The 21,823-nt window shown below is 51.6% G+C and overlaps 6 protein-coding genes across 6 annotated transcripts; 3 read left to right on the top strand and 3 right to left on the bottom strand.

Annotated features, from left to right (window-relative positions):
- Positions 1–3,018: 3,018 nt before the first annotated feature.
- GT037_004741 (atpase family aaa domain-containing protein 2) lies at positions 3,019–8,009 on the bottom strand (the record flags this gene model as incomplete). Its single annotated transcript, XM_038929788.1, has 2 exons — positions 3,019–7,014; positions 7,068–8,009. The coding sequence occupies 2 exons, from the start codon at positions 8,007–8,009 to the stop codon at positions 3,019–3,021; spliced, it is 4,938 nt and encodes a 1,645-aa protein (XP_038788060.1).
- Positions 8,010–9,936: 1,927 nt separating this feature from the next.
- Positions 9,937–14,467, top strand: GT037_004740 (succinate-semialdehyde mitochondrial precursor; the record flags this gene model as incomplete). The annotated part of the gene is made up of 5 exons (XM_038929787.1): positions 9,937–9,957; positions 10,020–10,107; positions 10,159–10,528; positions 10,575–11,588; positions 12,697–14,467. The coding sequence occupies 5 exons, from the start codon at positions 9,937–9,939 to the stop codon at positions 14,465–14,467; spliced, it is 3,264 nt and encodes a 1,087-aa protein (XP_038788059.1).
- Positions 14,468–14,860: 393 nt separating this feature from the next.
- GT037_004739 (40s ribosomal protein s2) lies at positions 14,861–15,749 on the bottom strand (the record flags this gene model as incomplete). Its single annotated transcript, XM_038929786.1, has 3 exons — positions 14,861–15,455; positions 15,506–15,579; positions 15,636–15,749. The coding sequence occupies 3 exons, from the start codon at positions 15,747–15,749 to the stop codon at positions 14,861–14,863; spliced, it is 783 nt and encodes a 260-aa protein (XP_038788058.1).
- A 675-nt stretch (positions 15,750–16,424) lies between these two features.
- GT037_004738 (uncharacterized protein) lies at positions 16,425–17,885 on the top strand (the record flags this gene model as incomplete). Its single annotated transcript, XM_038929785.1, has 1 exon — positions 16,425–17,885. One exon carries the CDS (start codon positions 16,425–16,427, stop codon positions 17,883–17,885), a length of 1,461 nt encoding a protein of 486 aa, XP_038788057.1.
- Positions 17,886–18,340: 455 nt separating this feature from the next.
- GT037_004737 (uncharacterized protein) lies at positions 18,341–20,638 on the top strand (the record flags this gene model as incomplete). The annotated part of the gene is made up of 5 exons (XM_038929784.1): positions 18,341–18,527; positions 18,584–19,272; positions 19,370–19,567; positions 19,614–20,382; positions 20,433–20,638. The coding sequence occupies 5 exons, from the start codon at positions 18,341–18,343 to the stop codon at positions 20,636–20,638; spliced, it is 2,049 nt and encodes a 682-aa protein (XP_038788056.1).
- Positions 20,639–21,082: 444 nt separating this feature from the next.
- GT037_004736 (sece sec61-gamma protein) lies at positions 21,083–21,451 on the bottom strand (the record flags this gene model as incomplete). The annotated part of the gene is made up of 4 exons (XM_038929783.1): positions 21,083–21,150; positions 21,208–21,270; positions 21,320–21,372; positions 21,426–21,451. 4 exons carry the CDS (start codon positions 21,449–21,451, stop codon positions 21,083–21,085), a joined length of 210 nt encoding a protein of 69 aa, XP_038788055.1.
- Between the last annotated feature and the right edge of the window lie 372 nt (positions 21,452–21,823).

The following is a 21,823-nucleotide window of genomic DNA, read 5'->3' as shown; positions in this document are numbered from 1 at the left end:
AATACGTGCTCTGCACACTAATCTCAGTCAACATCAAACTCGCCATCTATCTGGAAGAGGGGAACAGTCCGAGGAAGCGTCATCTGACAGGCATGCAACCATGCATGCGACCGACCCTAAGACCGACATGCTGCACGGCCGGCATTACTGTATCTCGAGTCTCGAAAAGTCTAGGCACCAATGGAGGAGGTCAGTGGCTTCGGCTGGGCCACGAGGAGCCCTTCCTTTTGGTTCTTTCGGTTAATATGATGGTCCCAACTCGGATCGTGGTTGGAGAAAGCTTTTGGGAGGCTTGCGGGAACTTGTGGAAAAAGACCGGTTGATTGCACACGCATAAGAAGCAAGCCGTGATTTTGTTAACGGCATCGTGTTGTTGCCCTCTTTGTGTCTTCGATCCATGTCACGGCGCGACTGCGGTGCTGCTGAATCTGATTACTCTCTGATCTGCGCTAGCTCCGGATTATCCCCTAGGAAAAGACCTGGGGATCATCAGCACCAGGTTCTCCTAACCAGGTTCCCTCCGGCTTCAAAACCTCCGTTGCGAAGCGAAATACTGAATCTCACTAACATGATACGCTCTGAACACTCTACGTTCAATCTCATGCAAGCTTCAAACATCGGGTTGTCCGAGCGCACAACAATGGCCCGTTTGCCCCCAATACAGCTGGGTCACCGAACGCCTCCGCGCACGGTCGCACAACAAATCATTACGTGCGCCCGCCGACGGCTGGCGTGTTACCCTTCGACGCGTCCGCGGGAGATGGACGTGAACACCTTTCGGGGGATAGGAGCTACACAAATGCCCATGTGCGCACAGGCGCTCTGCAGCATGGACAAATACACTACCCCTATGGGACGGCGCGACTCGAAACACGAAATACAACGTCTTGATTAAGCGACTAGAGTAACCTCAACTCTCTATCTCTCTATGCTTTGGGGACAACCTTCTTTTGATGAGTATCTGCGCACGACCCGCTTACCTTACTTTTACCCCAGAAAAGGGCTCTTGGCCGAGGCCCCAATGCCATCCAACGCGATCCTACTCAGCCAGCCAAGCGCTGCGCCCGATCATGCGCAATATGCTTTCTGGCCTTCCGTTCGTGGAAAGTTGCTCGAGTCGCTTCAGCCTTGTCTGACGACTAAACCTTGCGTTTCGGCACTCGTATCCCATTTTGCATTCTGCCCTTCGGCCCGCTATCCATGACATTTTACCGTGATATTTGGAACCGTCCTGTTGGGACCAGTACAGTCGCATGAGACCGCAGGATTGAGTTTGCAAGTCGAGTGCTCATGAGGGGTTTTATCGGCATCGAGAGCCTCATGTTTGCTGACATGCAGCTCCGATGCATCCGAATTTCTGCCCATGCATCTGGTTTTGCAGATCCGGAGTCGCTTGCCTTTGCTTCTAGAAGGCTTCTGCAACAGTTCGGATTCGTCCAGACGCCCGTTGCGGTTCTGTGATATGTCGGCTGCGTCGGCGTAAAAGGAAAAAGGTATTGAGAAGAGGTGTTTGCCTTGCAGGAAAAGTAAAGGATCGTCGAACTTGAAGTAGTTGCTGATCCAGACGAGATGTTGTAGCTCCGGGTCCATCAATATCGACTACGGGATGTGATCTAGCTGTACCACTACTACCATACAAAAGAGATACTCAGACAAAGATCTCAGCGCCACCATAAGATATTCCATCAACCGGCCGTCATCAAGAGAAAGAAAAAAAGAAGAATACATGACATAATGCCGATATATATGGCCGCAAAGTCACCACGTTATGACTATCGGTCGAGCCCACGTACAACGATGATTGTCCTTCAAATCCGAGTTTCGTAAAACGTTCAGCCCGCAAGGGTTGGGTTCAGAGGCCATCATTATGCACGTATAGCTTTGGAGTGGCTCTTACCTTGTGCATTCAGATTCATCTTGATATTCGATGTCTTTGGTCCCCTTGCGCGCTGTTAGCCCCTGTGTATTCTCGAATTTTTCCCCGTTTGTACCCTTTCTCGCTTCCCAGAGTGATTCAACATGCACGTGTATAGTGCGCTGCGTACTGACGATCCCCTCTATAGCGAATCGTGGACCGTATATCTGCTCGTCTGTTGGGGCTACGGATACACGCAGAGGCACATGATGTATATGAACCCCCAGGGCTGTAGGAGTAGTGTAAAGCTTAAGAGATGGACTGACATTTCCAAGTTTCGCACTTTTGGGTTGCCACACTTGACTGGAAATGGTCTCCCCAATTTTTCCAAAGGCGTCGTCGTGTGGTTGGGATATGTATAGAGGAAGCAACCTCTTTTGTCTATCGAGTGACTGGGAAGCTGATTGGACCTTGCATCGCGATGTATGGCTAGCAACACGGGAAGAAGAGGATTGTGGTCTTTGATCTCTCAACGCCGAAAGCGCTGGAGGATATCGAGCAAAAGATTGACATTAGTCTCTTCGGTACGTTAAGTAAGGTCGATATTTCGTAAACCTCTCCATTGCCTTTGCAAGCTAACGGCAGACGAAAACATGTATACCAAAGGCCGGTTGGCACTTGCAGCACATCCGATAATTTCCATCGTCATTTCAGGTCTCGGTGGATTATACAAAGACGGATTCGTGAGAACGGGGGCATAGGCGGTAATGAGAGTCAGTGTATGTTAAGAAACATGCTGAACAACTGCGGAGACCAATTGTCAAATGTTGTGTGCGGCAAGCGCTATTGATTTGGTATCTACTCTTTTGCTTTCTTACATCCGCAGATTGTCCAATGCGTGATCAGACCAAGCCCACCAGAAACCCCTATCCCAATGCAGACCATGCATACATCTCCCAGCTGACAGAAAAGAAACAGAGAGGTCATAGTACATGAGTATGGTAATGAGGAGAGTGCGGAATAATGAATGCCTCAAAGCTCGCAGAAATACGTGCCAACGCAACGCTCAAATGTGCCTCCCACCCACGCCAAACGCCGCGCATGCTCTATGCGATGTCAACCCACCTCCCAACTGAGGGATGGTGTTTACAAACAATGCCAACTCAGCGACGCGCCTGTGTCTGCGAGAACCAATCGTCCTGTGTGGAATGATACTGCCGCCGGAGTTCAGCCTCTTCCTCTTCTTGGCTCGATTTGAGGATTTCCTGCATGGTCTCAATGTCCTTGATGATGACATTGAACGCCTCGGTAACCTCCTTAAGGACGAGATTGCGGTTGTAGTCTGAACGGTGCTTCCAGATGGCGTCCATGAGAGCAGCATTGATCTGCTCCAGCTGCTCGAGCGAACATCCAGATGTCGAATGGACAAGCTTGTTGTGCAACGCAGTGACCAAATTGTCATCAAGAATAAGCTGTGGCTTCGGCTCTTCATCGTTGAGGATCTGGTTGAGGTTCGAGTGGTGTGGAGGTGCAGGTGCAGGCATGGAAATAACATGCTGAGATGACTGCGACGTTTGCGATGGTTGTGAGTTTGACGGCTGACTGCTGACGTAGTGAACTTCTGTGTTGAAAATGTGGTCAGTGGTGTCTTCTGATAAGAGGAAACGGGATATTTGGAACCGTTGGTGGATGGGGGTTGGCGAACCTTGTGTATCGGGGAGCTGCGACCCATTCGGCTCTGGCATCATTTCTGAGAAATTGGGTATGCCGGATGGTGCAGCACCGTTACTGCTTTGAGTTCCAAACTTGTTGTCCGAAGACCGGTTTGAAGTCTTCTGCCCAGAAGTCGTCGTAGAGGCGCTGTTGTGATAATCGTTCGGGTGCGAGTTCGGTGCCATAAAAGTACGACCAGACATTTGCGACTTTTGCGTCTGTGTGCCCTGACCCTCGATTCTGCTTGGGGTCTGGAATTGGAAATCGTGGTGCGTGTTGACATTGAGATCTTGACTGTCTGTCATATGAGTGTCATCGTTGGACGGCGCGGTAGATCCATTCGTTGCATGCTGTGTGCCGTCACCGCTCGTACCATTAGACAAGCCTTCGGCCTGAGGTGCCCGCAGCGGGGTTACCGGCGGCATAGATAAACGGCCAGGTACAGGCTCACCCAAAGTGATGGGCCCTGACGTCTCAGTGGTACCGATTGACTGCTCGGGTGGAACACGTGCGACATCTTCGAAATCTTTGTTAGCGGCGATGGCTCTCTCGCGCTTCTCCTGCGCCTTCCTCTCACGTTCGAGTTCGCGCTGGTAGACTGCTTCACACTCTTGGAGAAGGCCGGGGTTTTGGTGCATGAAGAAGTTGTCCAGATCGACCTCAACGTTCGTGATCATCTCATTACCCTTCAGAGTCCGCTCAGCATCTCCAAATGTCCTTGCATCCTTTACAAGGGTCTTGATATCAAAGAGGTAATCCGCGGGACGCTTGTAGTAACCATTTGACAACCGTTTTTCGATAGTGCTCAAATCCAGATTGTAATATTTGTTGCCGCTCTCGACATGTAGTAGCACGTCCACGCCTTTGGAGTCTTTCGAGAATTCCCATGGACGTATAACACCTTGTTCTTCTTGTTGCTCAGGTGGCAGATCCGATCGCACATGGTCAGAGTCTTGCTCCTCAAGCAAATACGCGTACCAAGACTCCTCTAGGATGGGCTTGAAGAATTTTCTGTGGCTCCTCTTCAGCTGATCCATAATAGGCTGAATCACAATCTTCATCTTGTTGAGGGTAAGCCTGTCCTGTTTCTTTTGCCACTTTTCACGTGCTGCAAGCTCCTTTGGATCGATGACTGGGGCAACGATCGGTGCTGCTTCCAGTTCGGGTAGGACTCGCTTCTTACGGTTGTCCGGATCGGGGAAGTCTGCTGGAGACATGCGAATATAGTAACTGATGTTGTTGAAGAACTCTGCCCGCCCTTCCTGATCCGGTCGCATAAGCTGGAACTGGTTGGACTGCGAGAAGGAGAATAGATCCATCATCATTTGGCGATCAGGCTTCTCTTTCTCGTTTAGCAATTCCAAAACACCTAACAGCATGATCGGTTCATTCGCTCCAACACTCCGCAGTAAGAGCTTGAAGGTCTTGATCGCTTGCGCAGGTAGTGTCTGGTACCATACATCAACTGAAGGAATGTAGATGACACTAGGCTTGTGTCGTCTGACCTCTGTAAATAGCTGAGTGATGGCTGCCTCGGGCGCTCGGGTGGAGTCCTCAAGAATAGTTGGAAGATCGAAAGATTGAACATGCAGACCCTCGATCTTGTTCAACAGTGCAGCACCAAGGTATTGTTGACCCATGCCTTGGAGGCCGCTGATGAGCAAACGGGGTCTGAAGATCCTGCTGCTCTCAAAGTTGCGCATGGTGGCTTCGCGCTCGAAGCCTTTCTCGTCGTCGCGGTCGTCGTACTCAGCTTCCTCCAGCGCAGTAAGCTTCTTCCTCCGAGGGATAAGCTCATCTATGCGCTTCAAGATTGCAGCGAGGGGCTTCTGTAGTAATGGCTCGATGTTCTTGCCTAGTGGTGCTGCGCTAGCCGTCACTGTTCGCTGCGAAGATGGCACCATCTTGTTGACCGAGATCATGAAATCCTTCGCCAGGATTTTGATGGTGCTAGGATCGATCAAGAGCTTTTTCTCGGAGGTGTAGATCTGGGGGTACGTCCCCTGCACTGCATTGAGAGCTGCTTCTGTGCACAGCGCTCGAATATCGGCACCTCCGTAGCCCTTGGTCAACTCTGCAAGCTGATCCTTCATCTCTGGCTTCAAGGGTGGCTCCCACTTCTTCGTGTGGATGTCAATGATAGAGCGTCGACCTGCGACGTCTGGCAACGGGAAATAAAATTCGCGATCGAATCGTCCTGGGCGCCGAAGCGCAGGGTCTACAGAATCTGGACGGTTGGTGGCACCAATCACGATGACTTGTCCTCGGCCGTCCATACCATCCATGAGAGCGAGCAAAGTAGCAACGATCGAAGCGTGGATCTGCTCTTGCTTACTGGAGCGAACAGGCGCCAGACCATCAATCTCGTCGAAAAAGATGATACTTGGCTGTGTCTTCCGCGCTTCCTCGAACAGGAGACGAAGCTGCCTTTCAGCCTCTCCGACCCACTTGCTCAAAGCATCAGCACCTTTGCGCATGTAGAAAGTGACCTTCTGTCCGTGAGTGCTAACGCTGGAAGCGAGAGCTCTGGCAAGAAGTGTCTTACCAGTACCGGGCGGACCGTGGAATAAGACACCTCGGGGCGGAGTGATCTTGAAGCGCTGGAACACTTCAGGATATAGCAAAGGAAGCATGACCATCTCTTTGAGCTTGTTGATGTGATCATCAAGGCCACCGACGCCATCGAAGTTGACATTCGGGTCAACTCCAAGGGGGTCAGAATCTGCGAGGGCCTTCTTGTCCTTGACCTTGCCCAGGTTCGCAGGGCCACCACCAGAGTCTTGCTTAGGATCTGCGTTATTGGTCTGGGGAAACCCGAAAGTAGGGGCGGTCGCAGTAGTAGGAGTCATGCCGATCATGCCACCAACGGGCTTGGGCATCTTTTGATTCTCATCTTCACTGCTGTCAGAGTCACCACCAGCAGCGCCCATGCCAGCCTCCACGCCGCCACCAAAAGGGCCCTGACTACGCCATAGGCTTTTGTATGTGGAACGTCCGCCTCGTGCCCTGGGTCGTTCCATAACGGGCCCATCGTCGTCGTCGTTCTCGAAGATAGTATTCTGCTCTGGACGAACAACACGGTAGTCGGGGGCGTTACGGGCGCGGCGTTTGGGCGCTTCGTCATAGACCAGGTCCTTGTCAGGGTTACGTCGAGAGAGGCGTCGTCGTTTGTTGTACTCTAGCTCTTCAATCTCATCTTGTAATTCGTCCTGATCTAGCCCAGACTCTTCTGAAGAAGAGTTGCGCCTGCTACGCTGCGATTGACTCTTCTTCCCTCGTAGGCGGGTCGAGCGCCGTCCTGAACCCGACGCGCTTTCAGACGCCGAGCGCTTGCCCTTCTCGCGATCCGACTCCGACATCTCCTCTTCCTTGTCGTCGTCTGCGGGAGGCTCGAAATCACTACTCTCGTCTGCGCCCTTCTTGCGTTTGGCGGAAATGGCGCGGGTCTAGCAGAAAACGTTAGCTACGGAAGAAGTCATAAATGGGTACTTGGGCATACCCTTGTGTTGCGCCCTCCACGGGTGACCGGGCCCTCCTCGTCAGACTCTTCCTCGGCGGCTTCTTCGTGCTGAGACTCCTGAATGACACCTTCCATATCGTCATCGTCCTCGCCTTCAGCATCGTCCTGCTGGGCTTCTTGTACGGGCGAACTATCCTTGCTAGCTTTGACTTGAGTTTCCTCGCCCGTGAGAAGCGCGTCAAGGGGACCAGGACTGTCCTCACGAATCATCGAGGTCTCTTGCGAAGCCTCCATGATGGCACTGGGATGCTGAGCCCTCGGGCCTTTGCCACCTCGTGTGGCGCGCGCGATGACAGGCTCAGGGCTGCGAGTACCTTCGCGCACAACTTTGACGTGCCGGCCCGAGTCTGTAAGCTGAACAATGGGCTCTTCAACGTCGTGCGATAAGCGATTGCTGCGTCGCGTGCCGTGTACTTCAGGCGTCTTTCCGCGCGCAAGAGACTTGCTGCCGGTGCGCGTGCGCAGACTGCGACCCGAGGCGTGATCGGGCATCTTCAGTTTCACAATGAGCGAAGGCTTCTCGACTTCTTCGATAGACGGCTGTGCTCGGCGGCGCGATGCAGGTTCGGGCGCGTCGTCCTCTGATGGCGTGTCTTCGATTTCGTCTTCGCTCTCTTCGTACTTGATCTGCTTCTTGGTGGCGCGGCGCACGCTTCTGCCGGTCGCAGGATTGATCTCGGGCTCCTCCGACTCGGAGCGCTCTGTGAAGGAATCGTCAGACTCTATCTCGTCGTCGTCGTCAATGTCCGAGCCGCCGTAGGCGCGTCGCTGGCGCTTGGAGGGTTTCTTCTTAGCTCCAGGCGTGTGTCGATTACGGCGCCGCTGGGGCGCGGCGCGTCTTTCCGAATCGTCGTAATCGTAGTCGTCGGGATCGGATGCGTTGGGATCAATGTCGAACTTGCGCTTTGCTCGGCTAGACATGAGGACTCGTCGCGGTGAAGCCTGTTGCGGTCCTGCGGCACAATGTGAGTGAACGGGCCCGAAGAGGCGTCGCGCTGAGGGCGCACTTACACCGCTGATTTAGATTTTTTGAGCTTCAAGATGACATTAGATGCAGGGAAATGGTCTGCTGCATATGCGCTGATGATGGCGAGTGTATGCGCGATGCTGGCGGGCGTGTCGCCTGGACGTCGTGTTGTTTTGAATTGGGGAGTGAAGGCTCGATTGCGCGATACACAGGTGAAGACGACGCAGAATTCAACAGAAGCGACTAACAGAAGAATTATTATCTTGATAAATGCCACCGAGAAGCGAAATGTTCGAGATAGGCAGATGTGGTCGAGGGGTGTTGGGGATGCGCTGAAGGCCGACGGGTCCCATCCCAAATACGCTAACTCAACCCGAACTCAGAACCAGGGAACACTTTTTAGATGCACGACCACAACAATAACGAAGCGCTTTATTTCTCGACTTCCGACAGTGCAAAATGCATCAAGATACACAGAGATCGTCGAGTCGCTACTCTGCCAGCAAACTCCGCAGCTTTTCGGGAGTCTTCCGACATGTTTTGAATCACTATTCAAGCCCTTTCTTTTCTACTTGCAGCTCTTCTTGCCGTCGGTTCCTGCATGATCGACATGCGGCTCCAAAAGCTTAACGCGTTTAGAGCTTGCTGGCATGTGTGGGGAAGAGCGAACTATGCACGTGCACCACGTGCTGGGACGACTCCGGTCACCGCACCCCTGAGCATCGTCGCTAATAGCGCAGAGATTCTGCTTCTGGGTTTATTTGCTGAGACCATGTACCTATTTCTCAAATGACCTGCTACACTTAGTTGTTGTCACAGTCGTCATTGTCATTGAAAGACGTTCGTACTTTGTCGTTGACCGACACGTGTCTTATCAAGTCGAGTCGCATGAAATAACCGGTTCTGTGATAAAAGGAGGGGGGTCATTTGTCGGTAAGCAGTGTGTGCTTGGGTGTGGTGTTGAATGCAGTTCAGGTGGGTTATTGAGGCTAGGTAGTCGCTGGGTGTCGCCGCGAACATCGATTGAGATTCAGTCCATGTTCTGCAAGAATCTAGTACACATTCTGCATACACGGCATACTGAGACGAGCCTCATTAAATATGCTCTGATAGATGTGATGCTACTCACTCTTGCAAACAGGAGTAGAGCACTGGTGTGATCGTATAGCGTCCTCGTCACTGCGTTGTCAGGGCCCATCTCAGTTCTCGCTAGATACCAACTCTGAACAAGGCCTGGCGAGAATCGGACGACTTTCCGTCTCAACAACGTTTAATACTAGGTCCTCCTCAGCCCAGCTCACTCATTCAGTTGAGCTTAAAGTCGGTGTGCCTCATTTATGTTGTGATAATCGCGGTCCGAACACTTTATACGCTCTTGACGCTGTATACGCCGCATACGCGATTATTCTCCCAATGGTATGTTACTTGCTTACTTGGAGAAGAAGTAAAAGTCACTGGAATATGCAAATAATTCAAAGGGAACCTCCTCAAAAAGGATCACAATATTCTTACGTTGTCATTGATCATCACGGAGCTGCCTCCGGATTGCCCGTAGCAATCCCACCCAGCGCAAGCCGAACCCCGCAGTTTGGCCATAGCTCTGCTCAACGTCATAGGCTCATAAAGCTCCACCAAACCCCATCCGAACACTAGCCTACGAGCAATTGACGTCTTCAGGTGGGCTAAGCTATCTTTATTCCCACGTGTGCCGCCTTTAGAGGGGGCGAGTCCGTTGTAGTTTATAATCGATCTTCACACCCACTCATAGACGCCATGCGCTCTTTTGTAACAGCAACTCGATCACTCGGACGCCAACAAGCTTATAGAAGTCGCTTCCAGAAGAGGCCATTGCCAGTAATTGTTTCGCGAGAATACGCCAACATGGGTCATTCAGTACCACCGGTATGTTTTGCCCTCAGCTGTGCGAGCATTGTGGATCGCGTAGGCGCTGACAGCTTGCACAGCTCAATGACAAGTCTCTCTTGAAGAGCCAGACATATGTCAACGGAGAATGGATAGATGCAAAGTCGGGCAAAACTTTCGAGGTCCATGGTATTCCTGTCTCTCAAACTCTTCAGAGACCGTCTTTCTAACTGGTAGCAGATCCGGCAACGGGCAAGCTCATTGGCACCATGCCCGAGATGGACCGCGCCGACACCGAAGCCGCCATCTCAGCAGCATCTGCCGCACTCCCTTCCTTCCGCAAACTTACCGGCCGCGAGCGCTCGCGCATGCTGCGAAAATGGTATCAATTGATGATGGATAACGCGGAGGACCTGGCAAAGCTTATAACGTGGGAGAATGGAAAGCCCATGGCAGATGCTAAGGGCGAGGTCAACTACGCTGCGAGTTTCTACGAGTGGTTCGCAGAAGAGGCGCCACGCATGTATGGAGCCACCATCCCAGCCTCGGTTGCTGGTAATCGCGTGTTCACTATCAAAGAGCCCGTCGGTGTTGTGGGATTGATCACACCGTGAGTTCTGCGCTCTGCCTTGGAGAAACATGGCTAACGATATCAGATGGAACTTCCCAGCAGCTATGATCACACGAAAGATTGGCCCAGCTCTGGCAGCTGGTTGCACTGTCGTTGCGAAGTCTCCTGGCGAGACACCTTTCACAGCAGCAGCTCTCGCCGAGCTTGCACACCGAGCAGGAATCCCTAAGGGTGTCGTCAACTTCGTCACAGCACTCAAGAACACACCAGAAGTTGGCGAGACCATCACATCAAGCAAGACCGTCAAAAAGGTCTCATTCACAGGATCAACTGGCGTCGGAAAGCTTCTGATGAAGCAGTCGTCGGACACGCTGAAGAAGCTTTCCTTTGAGCTTGGTGGAAACGCGCCTTTCATCGTCTTCGATGACGCCGACCTTGAGACAGCAGTAGCCGGAGCTATCGCATCCAAGTTCCGTTCCTCGGGCCAAACATGTGTATGTGCCAACAGGATTTACGTCCAATCAGGTATCTACGATGAGTTCTGCACCAAGTTCACCGAGAAGGTCAAGAGCTTCAAGGTCGGTGGTGGTTATGAAGAAGGAATCACGCACGGCCCACTGATCCATGACCGCGCTGTCTCCAAGGTGGATGCTCACGTCCAGGATGCCGTTAAGAACGGCGCAAAGGTCTTGTTCGGAGGACAAAAGCTACCCGATCTTGGGGAGAACTTCTACCAACCGACAGTCCTCCGCGACATGACCAAGGACATGCAGCTCGCCAAAGACGAGACTTTTGGCCCTGTTGCTGGACTCTTCCCCTTCGACACCGAAGCCGATGTCGTTAGCCTCGCCAATGCGGCTGACGTGGGACTTGCAGGTTACTTCTTCAGCAAAGATGTCCAGAGAGTTTATAGGGTGGCTGAAGCCCTCGAAGTTGGTATGGTTGGTGTCAACACCGGTCTTATCTCGGATGCAGCTGCACCTTTCGGAGGTGTCAAGGAGTCTGGATTTGGACGAGAAGGAAGTCACTTGGGTATTGAGGAATATGTTGTCACGAAGACGATTACCATGGGTGGAAATGGCCAGCCTTTACAGGGCGAGTAGAAGATATCCACAGACGGCTTTGCGACGTGATTCAATAGAACCCATCACACCGAACTTCGTACATTACGTATGCGTGAATATGATAATTCTTACAACGAGGTTGGTGCTCAGGCTATGCATCACAGAAAGATCCTCGTGAAGTTTATGAGGATATTCGGAGAAAAGCCGCTAGCGTGTCATGTTCGTGATTTTGGAGTTTAGTCCAACGCGCATCTGTACTATCGTGCCCTTTTGCCGTTTTGGCACCTGGCGAACAACTCTGTTTCTGCCACTATCGCCATCCTACCAAGACGATGTGTTCCAAATAACCTTGACATGACTGAAAAGAGCCAATTGTGTCTTGGCATCGTGATCAGCAATCATTATCCACTGGTACCTCATCCGACAGAACCTTAGAAGCGCTTGATGGCTTTCGATCGTCTAGTACTCATCGCCACCGAGAGCACATTGATATATGTAACACAATCGTAAACGTTTACCACAACCAACCCAATGTTTACGTCAAAGGAGAGCCCGACGTGCACTAACAAAACCCGCGACTTGCGGTCCGCAATCGTAGCTCTGTTACTCCAATGTTTGGGGTTTTAAATTTCGCAACTCGTCGCGCACGTCCGTCACTGTTATCGATCGCCCGAGAGATGGCGCGCACGTGATAGAACAGAGGATCGTGATGAGTATCGACGATCGAGAGCCACTTCGTTGACTTCTAGACATTTCAATACGGTACGATCAAGCACATGGCTTTTTTTTTTACCTTGCTCAATTGTCTCATCGGCCAATCACCTCCAGCAGTCGCCATGATGCGATGGCTCAAAGATAGTAAGACTTTGGAGACGGCAGTTTGAATGGAAACAAACATGTTGCACCAATGGTATCAGGAAATGGAGACATGGAGAGTGCGAAGGACGAGGTTGGATCATTGATTGCGGGTGCCGATGTAGAAGCTACTGAGGCAATCACACACAATGTACCCTGTCTCGCAGTCTAGGAAAGTTCAAGAAGAATGCTCCTGCCAATCGTTCCTTTTTGAAGGTAGCGACGCAAGGGCGTCGCTCTACGTGCGCCAATATCAGAAATAGCGAAGCTTTCCTGAACACAACCTAGGAAGCTACTTCAGAGGCAATGCCAAAAAACCTCGGAAACAACAGCACCACCGACATCACCACATCCGGAATCCAGTGCTACCGAGAAAGAAGAGATGCAACAACACCTAGAGAAAGCCGACGAGAGTTTTGTCTCGTTTAACAAAGAAGAAAGGCCGGAGCACGTTATGTCTCATCAGCAGGCAGACGAGACTGCAGCTTTGTACGAAGCCACAACTTTACGAGAGCCTGTAGCTGCACAAGAGATAGAAGACGATCATGCAGTCCAATCACCCATATCGGCATACGATGTTATCAATGAAGAGCCAGTACGAGTGGAGGTTGCCACCACATCGATTCCAGATCTAATGGCTTCCAATGCACCACCAACACAAATAGAGGCTACCACAACATCGCGTTCAACCCCAGCACCTCCCAATGCAATTCCGGTAACCTCGAACCAACCAACCCAACTCCTTGAAGGCCAGAGAGGCATCCGCCCTGGAGAACCGCTCACAAACAAGGATACGGAAGTCCATGCTGTAACGTCAGCGTCACCCCCAGATCACACCTTGTCAACCTCTGCATACACGGCAGAACGAAACTCTTTAAAACGCCAGCTTGTCGAAGACGAGAACGAAGAGCCAGGGGGCTATATTGATGAAAGATCAGCAAAACGCTTGCGATCCACGGACAGCCGCAAATCCATCGTCAATCGCAGTACACCAGTTCGTCGCTCATATCCCAGCACGTGGGACGGATACGAATGGGCGCTTGTCAATGAGAATATGAGGCATGGGCCGGATCAAGCCTTGGATCTTGATTCTGAACATAGGCCAGCTCCATCGATTGTTGACCTGTCTATCATGGATCAGAAACCTATCATCAAGCAGGAGCCTGATGAATCAACGATGAATGCAACAGCTTCTTCCCATTTAATCACTCTGACACCAACTCTGCCTGTTTCATCAACCATACGCCAGCCATCAACAGGACCAATTGCAGCAACAGAGCATGTTGATCTTTTTTCTCTCTGCATACCATGCACTGTGCCCAATGGGACTCCCCTTCCAGCGTCGGAAAACGAGCTCAGCCTTTTAGCAGATATACAGAGGAAGGCAAGAAGGATATTGAGTGGCGAAAAGGATAGAGTTGACATTCGAAGCCGTATCCCAGCCTGGATGCGCAATGGTCTGTCGGAAGAGCAGAAAAAAGGCATTGCTAAGATACAGAAAAAAATCAACAACATGCAAAAGAAGATCAGGGCTTCACAGTCGGAGGGAAAAGGTGGCAAAGTGAAAGCGAAAGGTGCCAATACCGCCCCTACTAGGCCTACTCCAACACCTACCAGATACACATCTGCTTCGGTCGTGCACTTGCAGACATTTCATGCGGTCGCACCAACGCCATCCCAAGCCCACCCTTTGGCACGTCAACAAACTCTTCTGCCCTTTGGTCTTGAACCTCTCGACTATGGCGATTTGTTCGGCCCGGCTTTAGTAAACAGTGCACTGGAACAGGTCAACGGCATGCTCGAAATGTTCGGGGTCAACGTAAGATGTTCTCTTTCCGGCCTCGACTTGATAAACTTACAAAAGAGCACCGGAAGAGTACAAAACCCACCTCCGCCGGGCTGCGCGTCCCTTTCACTTGCGAAGCAACCTTATCTCAAACTGGTTGGTCCATCTCTGGTACATTACGCGCTAGAGGAGATAAACGAGATGATGAGATCTTTTGGGCTTCTTCAGCAATTCGCCTTGTGTTGGAAAGACCTGCGACAGGTGCAGCATTAGGTCTTTGCCTTGTCTCCAGTTTATCGTTGTGATGCTCTGGATCACACGGTGAGACAGACGTAGCATGGTTTCTTTTCCTGTACATCTATCATCGTGCTTGTGCGCAAGTAGCTGCACATGGATCCTCAGAGTGCTTTAACATTCCGTGTACTATTTTGTCAACTTCAGTCACGTGTGGTGATGGACTGAGCGTATCTAGCATTATCATTCCCAAATACATGCACTTCAACTTAGCGAAACCACGTGGAGTATCATGACTTCAAGGTCATCATTGAAAGTTGTTCATTTTCATGCCGGTGTACCCAGCACTATCGTTGGATACATACGTGAGGTCCTGAATGTAATACCCCGCGCCATAACCCTTATGCTAGAAAGAACCCAAAAACAAACCCTCTAGTACCTCTTACCCTCACGGAGGATGTCGCTGTACTCCTCGAGCGGAGATGGGGTAAGCTTCTTCTCAGCCCACAGGTTGGGGGTGAGGAAACCGTAGGTGTGTGCGACAGCTACGAAGGTAGCCTTCAGGGTGTTCTCAAGAGTCTTGGTTGAACCGGAAGAGGCAGTGTAGATGTCGGCGACACCAGCCAATTGCAAGAGACGCTTGACAGCGGGCGATGCGACAAGGCCGGTACCACGGGGAGCGGGAATGAGACGGACAGTAACGGAACCGCACTTTCCGCTCTCCTTGGTGGGGAGCGAGTGAGGCTCACCAAGGTTGGTACCCCAGTAACCTCTTCGGATGGGGACAACGGAGAGCTTGGCGATGATGATGGCGGCGCGGATGGCGGTAGCGACTTCCTTGGAGGTCTTGATACCAAGACCAATGTGACCCTCGGAGTCACCGATGACGACGATAGCCTTGAAGCGGGTACGCTGACCGGCACGGGTCTGCTTCTGGACAGGCTTGATCTTCATGACCTCGTCCTTGAGCTTGGGGAGGAAAAAGTCGACGACCTGGTACTCCTTGATGGGGAGAGAGTGGAGGTAGCTGTCCACTGTCAGTACAAATTCCTTGCTCAATCCCGCCTGAGAACGTACATCTCCTCCATGCTCTTGATCTTGCCGGCCTTTACGAGACGGCCGAGCTTGGTGACGGGCTGCCATTCCTTCTCCTGTGCCAATTGTCAATTTGCTGCTATTTGTCCCTCCACAGCCTTCATATGCGCACCTCAGTCTTTCCGCCACGGCGGCCACGGCCACGCCCGCGACCACGTCCACGGTCACCACCGCGGTCTCCACGAGAACCGAATCCGCCGCGAGCGGGGGCAGGAGCGTCAGCCATGATGTATGTTGGTGGGGTATACGGCTGCTGGATTTGCGATTAGCGACGGGCTTGAGAGTGAGAAGAGGTGGAAGAGCGTACGATTGAGAGTTCCTGGGAGTTAGTGCGTGCTGTTGTCGCGGTCGCACTTGCAACTTTCGATATTGAAATGCTCGCTTAGGTCGTGGATGTCACTAGCCGTATTGGGTTTGGTGCAGCTACGCTACATGTGGAAGAGTTGCAGGTGGTTCACCAATGACCACCACAACTACAAGGCGCAACCTCTGCAGAATCCAGTTTGTATGCAGCCGTACCTGTTTTAATCCTCGTGAGGCCTTCTGCACAGAGATCTGACATGAGAAGTGCCTCTGACAAGTACTTGAAGCGACTGGATCACCTAAGGAGGCAAGATCGGTATGTCAATGGAGCGCAAACGTATCGCATTTCACAGGACATCTCAAGTGTGACTGCACCCAGTGCGTTCCTTGTCACCAGACGGAAGATTGTCTTGCGTACCGACGCTGCCTATCGCGCTTTCCAAGCAGCTCGGAATGACGTGGCTGACTAAGGGCGCTTTGAGCGCGCATGACTCGCTCACATGCTCGAGGTACCAACGATATCACATGCACGAACACTTGTCTCCAACGCTTCGACAGTAAATCCACGGGCCACGCTGCGAGATCGTGGTTCATTACAATGTCTATCTTCAATTCAGTCCTCGGCTCGTTCTCGCCTCCGCCGCGGTTCAGAAAGTCCTTCGAAGACCCGCACGCGCGTGAACATGAGCTACCACTGTACAACCCTCCGCCGTCTCCGCGAATACCACCGCCTGTGACTTCGTCAGTACTATGGAACGCTCCAAGAACCAGCCTGTCTCCGCCTCCACGCGTTCCTGACGACCTGCTAGCGTTGCAGCGGCGAGCTAGATACCTCGAACAACAGCTGCAAGAGCTACTCGACGCACAAGCCGATGGTCTAATGGGTGCTCGTGGCGCTGGAGATGCTACACCGGATGATCTTGTATCGAACGGAAGCACTACACCAACTGTGAGCAGCGTCCGGTCGAGCGATCGAGGTGCGGAGAACGGTAACGGCCATAACGGTGCAGGGAGGAAGAAAGTGGGGCTTAATGCAGCGAGACAAGGCATATCTAGACGGATAAGACAGCTTGCCAGCGTCAAGTCTGAGGAGCTTGATCTTTTAGACGAGGACCTGAGGAAGCTGCAAAGCACAGTGGAGAAGACCGACGGGTGGAGTCAGAAGCGCATACGGCTGGAAAAGAAGATCAGAGATATAGAGAACGAGGACGCTGGCGCAAAAGCACAGAGCTTACAGACGGAAGCCTCGAAGCTAGAGCAGGAGATTCGCCAGAAAGAAGAGGAACTATGGGCGCTCAAAAGACGACATCGAAAGGTCTTGGACGAACTGGCTGATACAGAGAACTCGGTGGAAGCGAAATTGGCATCGTACAAGACATCGTTGTCACTGTTAGATCGTGAAGTTTCCAATTTCCTTGTGCGACCTCCAAACGCGGATCACGTTCCAATGTCATCATCACCGTTCCTTACACTACCTGCAAAACGGCGGACGCTCGACATGGCGCGCGAATTTTGGCAAGACGAGTACACAAGACTGGCTGAAAGGTGTGAGAAGGTTGATACAGATCGAGGTGCGCTTGACGAAGGTGCACTTTTGTGGGCAGATGTTATGAAGAGAGTCGAAGATTATGAAACAAGCCTACAGAACTCTATGCGACCAACGACACGGAAGAGCACCCCCGATCCCACCAAGCTTCTCGAGCAGATGGACGCAACCATTACCTACCTAGGGGAGAAGCTAGAGTTGGCTTCGTCGCGAAGTTGGAATTTGTTAGTTTGCGCCATTGGTGCCGAGCTCGAAGCTTTTACACAAGGCAGAAACATGTTAGAAGAGGCTCTTGGTTCGAAACGAAAGGGTAAAGAGCGAGCTACAGAACCACTGATAGACCATGATGGCTTTGAGACCAAACAACCAGAGGAGATGACAGGGTCTGCTATAAGGATTGGTCGTTCTCCGCCGAGACAACCTACGCCGCCCAAGCAGACGTATTTTGACTCCGAAGACGACGATCCAGATCCTGAGCTTATGATTTCGCATCAGGATATCGATACTGACTGAGCAGGATACTCGGTCCTTCCTCAGCGTATTTTTCGAGATGAGATGTTCCCCCGAGTAGCCATGTTCTATGTAATTGTTAAATCATATCAAACCTACTCACTTGCTTATCAAATAGTGCGTACTTAACTCGAAGGAGCTTGTTTCTCATCAATGGTGCCCTATCTCTGCAAATATTGGATAGACCCAAAAGATGCATACTGCCATAATCTCTAGTGGAGAAACAACGCAGAATGCTATATATGCTTTCAAAGTAAATCTCCATATATACAAGCTACAACCTAGGAAAGAGGAGCTTCTTCACATGCGGAAGTCCGTCTTGATCTATCGATAAGAGTGGGGCGTTCGGAGATAACCCTATTACCGCGACTACTACAAAGCTCCCGCCCATTACGAGCATTGCTCTTATATCGCCTCGGCACATCTTGCGACATCTACAGAATAACGTTTTCGCAAACATGAGTTCGTCGCAAGCTCCAACTAGTCCACCCGCCGAGGATGACCCAGCCAGAACCATTGTATACGATCCGAGCGACCCGTTCTGGCGAGAAACCGACGACGAGTATGATGACGACATGGACTTTGTACCTGCAGAAGAGGGCACCGACGATAACGATGAAGGTGAAGCTGATCTGAGCTTTCACGGTATACTTGGCTTTATGATACATAGTCTGTGATCTATCTACTAACATAATTGTAAGATGCCGCAGAACGATTGAGCAATCTCAGCGGGGTGGAGATCGCATTCGAATACACCGATGATAATGACGATGACGACGACGATGACGACGAAGATGAAGAGAACGGAGAGGACGATGAAGATGGAGACGAGAACGAGGAAGGGAACGAGGATGCAGAGGAAGACGAGATGGACAACCCTCGCCAGCCAATTATGATTACGCGCGAGCAGATAATGCAGTTGCTTGGACACGCTGGATTGGGCCGCATATTCGCCACCGATTTCATTCCACGATCCGCGCTCCGGCGACGCAGACTCGATGAGGACGACGAGGATGAGGACGAAGACGATGGCTATGACCCTCTCGGTTCGACGAGGACCTCTGGAAGGAGGCGACGACCACGAGGCATAGATTTGTTTGAAAAGGTGCCTAGCGAACAGGGTCAGGAATTGATGCAAGGGGGCAACTTCGGAACAAATCCTCGATCGCAAGACACACTTAAGCGAAAAAAGAAGTTAGCTTACAACATCATGCGACGAGAGTTAGGTATTGGTGGTGACGGTCGCCAGAAGAATTCCACGAGATTGTTGAGGCAAGAAATGATACCAGAATCAGTGGCCGACACAATCATTCACTACAATGCGCGCTGCTATTCAGGACAGTTTTCAGACGATGGCAACTTCTTCTTTTCATGCGCTCAAGATTTCAAAGTACGCATGTATGACACATCGAATCCATACGATTGGAAGTACTACAAGGCAAGCAGCAATCTCAAACTCGAAGCTCCGTGAAGCTAATATGTTACAGACTCTAAGGTATGATGGTGGTCAATGGACGATTACGGATGCATCATTAAGTCCAGACAACCGCTTTCTGGCATACAGCTCCATTAGGAGTATTGTCGCACTAGCACACACCGACCCTGACAACGACTCTGAACCACACTATCTTGATTTTGCAGACCTCGGTCGGCCTACCCCACGTGGGTATCGCGGATATTTTGGTGTAAGATGTGTTCCTCGACATTTGAGACTGTGGCTGACCCATCCAGATCTGGTCGATAAGATTCTCTGGCGATGGTCGCGAAATTGTAGCAGGGACGGGAGACAGTTCTGTTTATGTATACGACATTGAGCGTCGTCAGTCAGTGCTACGCATACCAGGTCATCAAGATGATGTGAATGCAGTCTGCTTCGGCGACACTCAATCGCCACATATTCTTTACTCTGGCTCCGACGACACAACGCTCAAAGTCTGGGATCGAAGGAGTATGGGTGACGGTCGCGAAGCCGGTGTTTTTCTGGGACACACTGAGGGCTTGACATATGTCGACAGCAAGGGAGATGGACGATATGTGCTTAGTAACGGCAAAGACCAGACTGCTAAGCTGTGGGATCTGAGGAAGATGATGTCAAAGGAGAAGGCAGACGGCATTGATCCCAATGCGTACACCAACCGCTTCGAGTACCGATCCAACGCATACGACTTTGATGAGTACCGTCCGCATCCACATGACTGCTCGCTTGTTACGTTCCGCGGGCACAAGGTGTTGAAGACGCTTATTCGATGTCACTTTTCGCCTCCTGGTAGCACAGATTCGCGATATGTTTACTCTGGCAGCTACGACGGCTCGGTCTACATCTGGAACATGGATGCGACAATTGCTGGCAAGGTCGATGTTCTCAAGGCGACCAGGAACTCACGACCACGCGACCCAGATCTTCTTGCTGGAATGTACGAGCACTGGGGTAGAAACGAGGGCAGATGGCAGACGTGTGTTCGTGACGCGAGTTGGCATCCTAACGCGCCTATGATTGCTGGTAAGTATTTGTACACTTCTAGTTTTGGTACATATGTTAACTTTTACTAGCAACCTCATGGAACGGCTGGGGTACCTCACAGGGAACTTGCACAGTCCACACTTGGAACGATGGCCTTGAAGAAGATGAAGCAGAGCCTAAGATTGGGAGGCGGGTCAATGCACAACTGCAGCATGATGAACGGCTTTACACGAGCCCTGAGGGCAGGGCGAGACGACACCCCATGTGGTATGAAGACATGATGAACGAGGAGTGAAAGCTCCTGCATCGCTGACCCTTCTAGAATTCCGAGGGATGGGTGAATACAAGTGCTGCATAAAGGGATTTGGTGAGAAGTTGGGAATGCAATCGGATGTTCACAGGGACTTCCGATCTTGCTCAACATCGCTGTCACAGCGTTACAAGCACCGCGTTATCGTTCCACTCCACATGCACCGTTCACATCACAACACACAGTTCGTAGACCAAATCAAGATGAATCCTGTGCATGCCCTAAATTTGGATATAATCAAACTCCCGCTGGTCCAACCCCATACTGTACAGCCGTTTTGAGTATGCCATATTTCCTCTATGGATCCCACAAAGCGAAGGCCGGTCTGTTCACCTCCAATGCCCTAATACAAGATGATATGATGAACGGACCGGTGTCGTGGTCGAAGATGCAAAGGGAAGAGAATCAATGGTTGTGGCGTAGTAGCGTCTACGAGCCGCCGACGAGGATGTTGTTTACGGGGATGTGGACGAGCTTGACAACGTAGCCAATGACTCCTGTGATATGTTAGTTAGTTGCATAGACTTTGGGCGTGCATGCGACATATCACTGACCCATGATCAAGAAACCGATGCCGACTGCTTGCGATATCCTGATGAACTCCTTCTTGTCGGGCTCTGTAGTCATGTTAGGCGTGTCAAGGCCGGGATAGAGAGGCGATCGTACTTGTGCAGCGGTTCATGAACAAAGTACCCTCCTTGAGGAACTCAGCGGGCATACTGCGCAGACGTTAGCCATCGCTCCCACATCGCGCGATTCCAGTGTGGCTTACTCAGCGAACTCCTTGACGTTCTCCATGGCGACTGGTGTGCGGCTGGTGATTGATGGGGGGTGACTTGAAAGAGTGGTGGGTTGAGTTGTCTTGGAGTAGTATCGCGGGTTGGACAAGTCGCGGACTCAGGGTAGCAGCTGCCAAATTACCAGACGGACGGGCAATCTGGCCTTGCGGAGAAACCCGACAGGGGTAGGTGTTCTGCCAAGCACGCTAACTTTCACGCTAACTGCGAGCTATCGCATCCGCGTCCTCGATTGTCGCTCACCCTCACTCGTGCTCGCGCCGACAAGTCGTCTCTACCCGCTTCCCCAGGTTTGTCACCGAACGCAGTTACTTACTACGCAACAGACCGGCCAACGAGACGTGCGAGCGCAATTCGCTTTCGCTTCGACAAA

This window comes from Alternaria burnsii (genome assembly GCF_013036055.1).
Source record: "Alternaria burnsii strain CBS107.38 chromosome Unknown 698, whole genome shotgun sequence".
Classification (NCBI taxonomy): Eukaryota; Fungi; Ascomycota; class Dothideomycetes; order Pleosporales; family Pleosporaceae; genus Alternaria; species Alternaria burnsii.
This window is presented reverse-complemented; position numbering and strand designations above follow the sequence as displayed.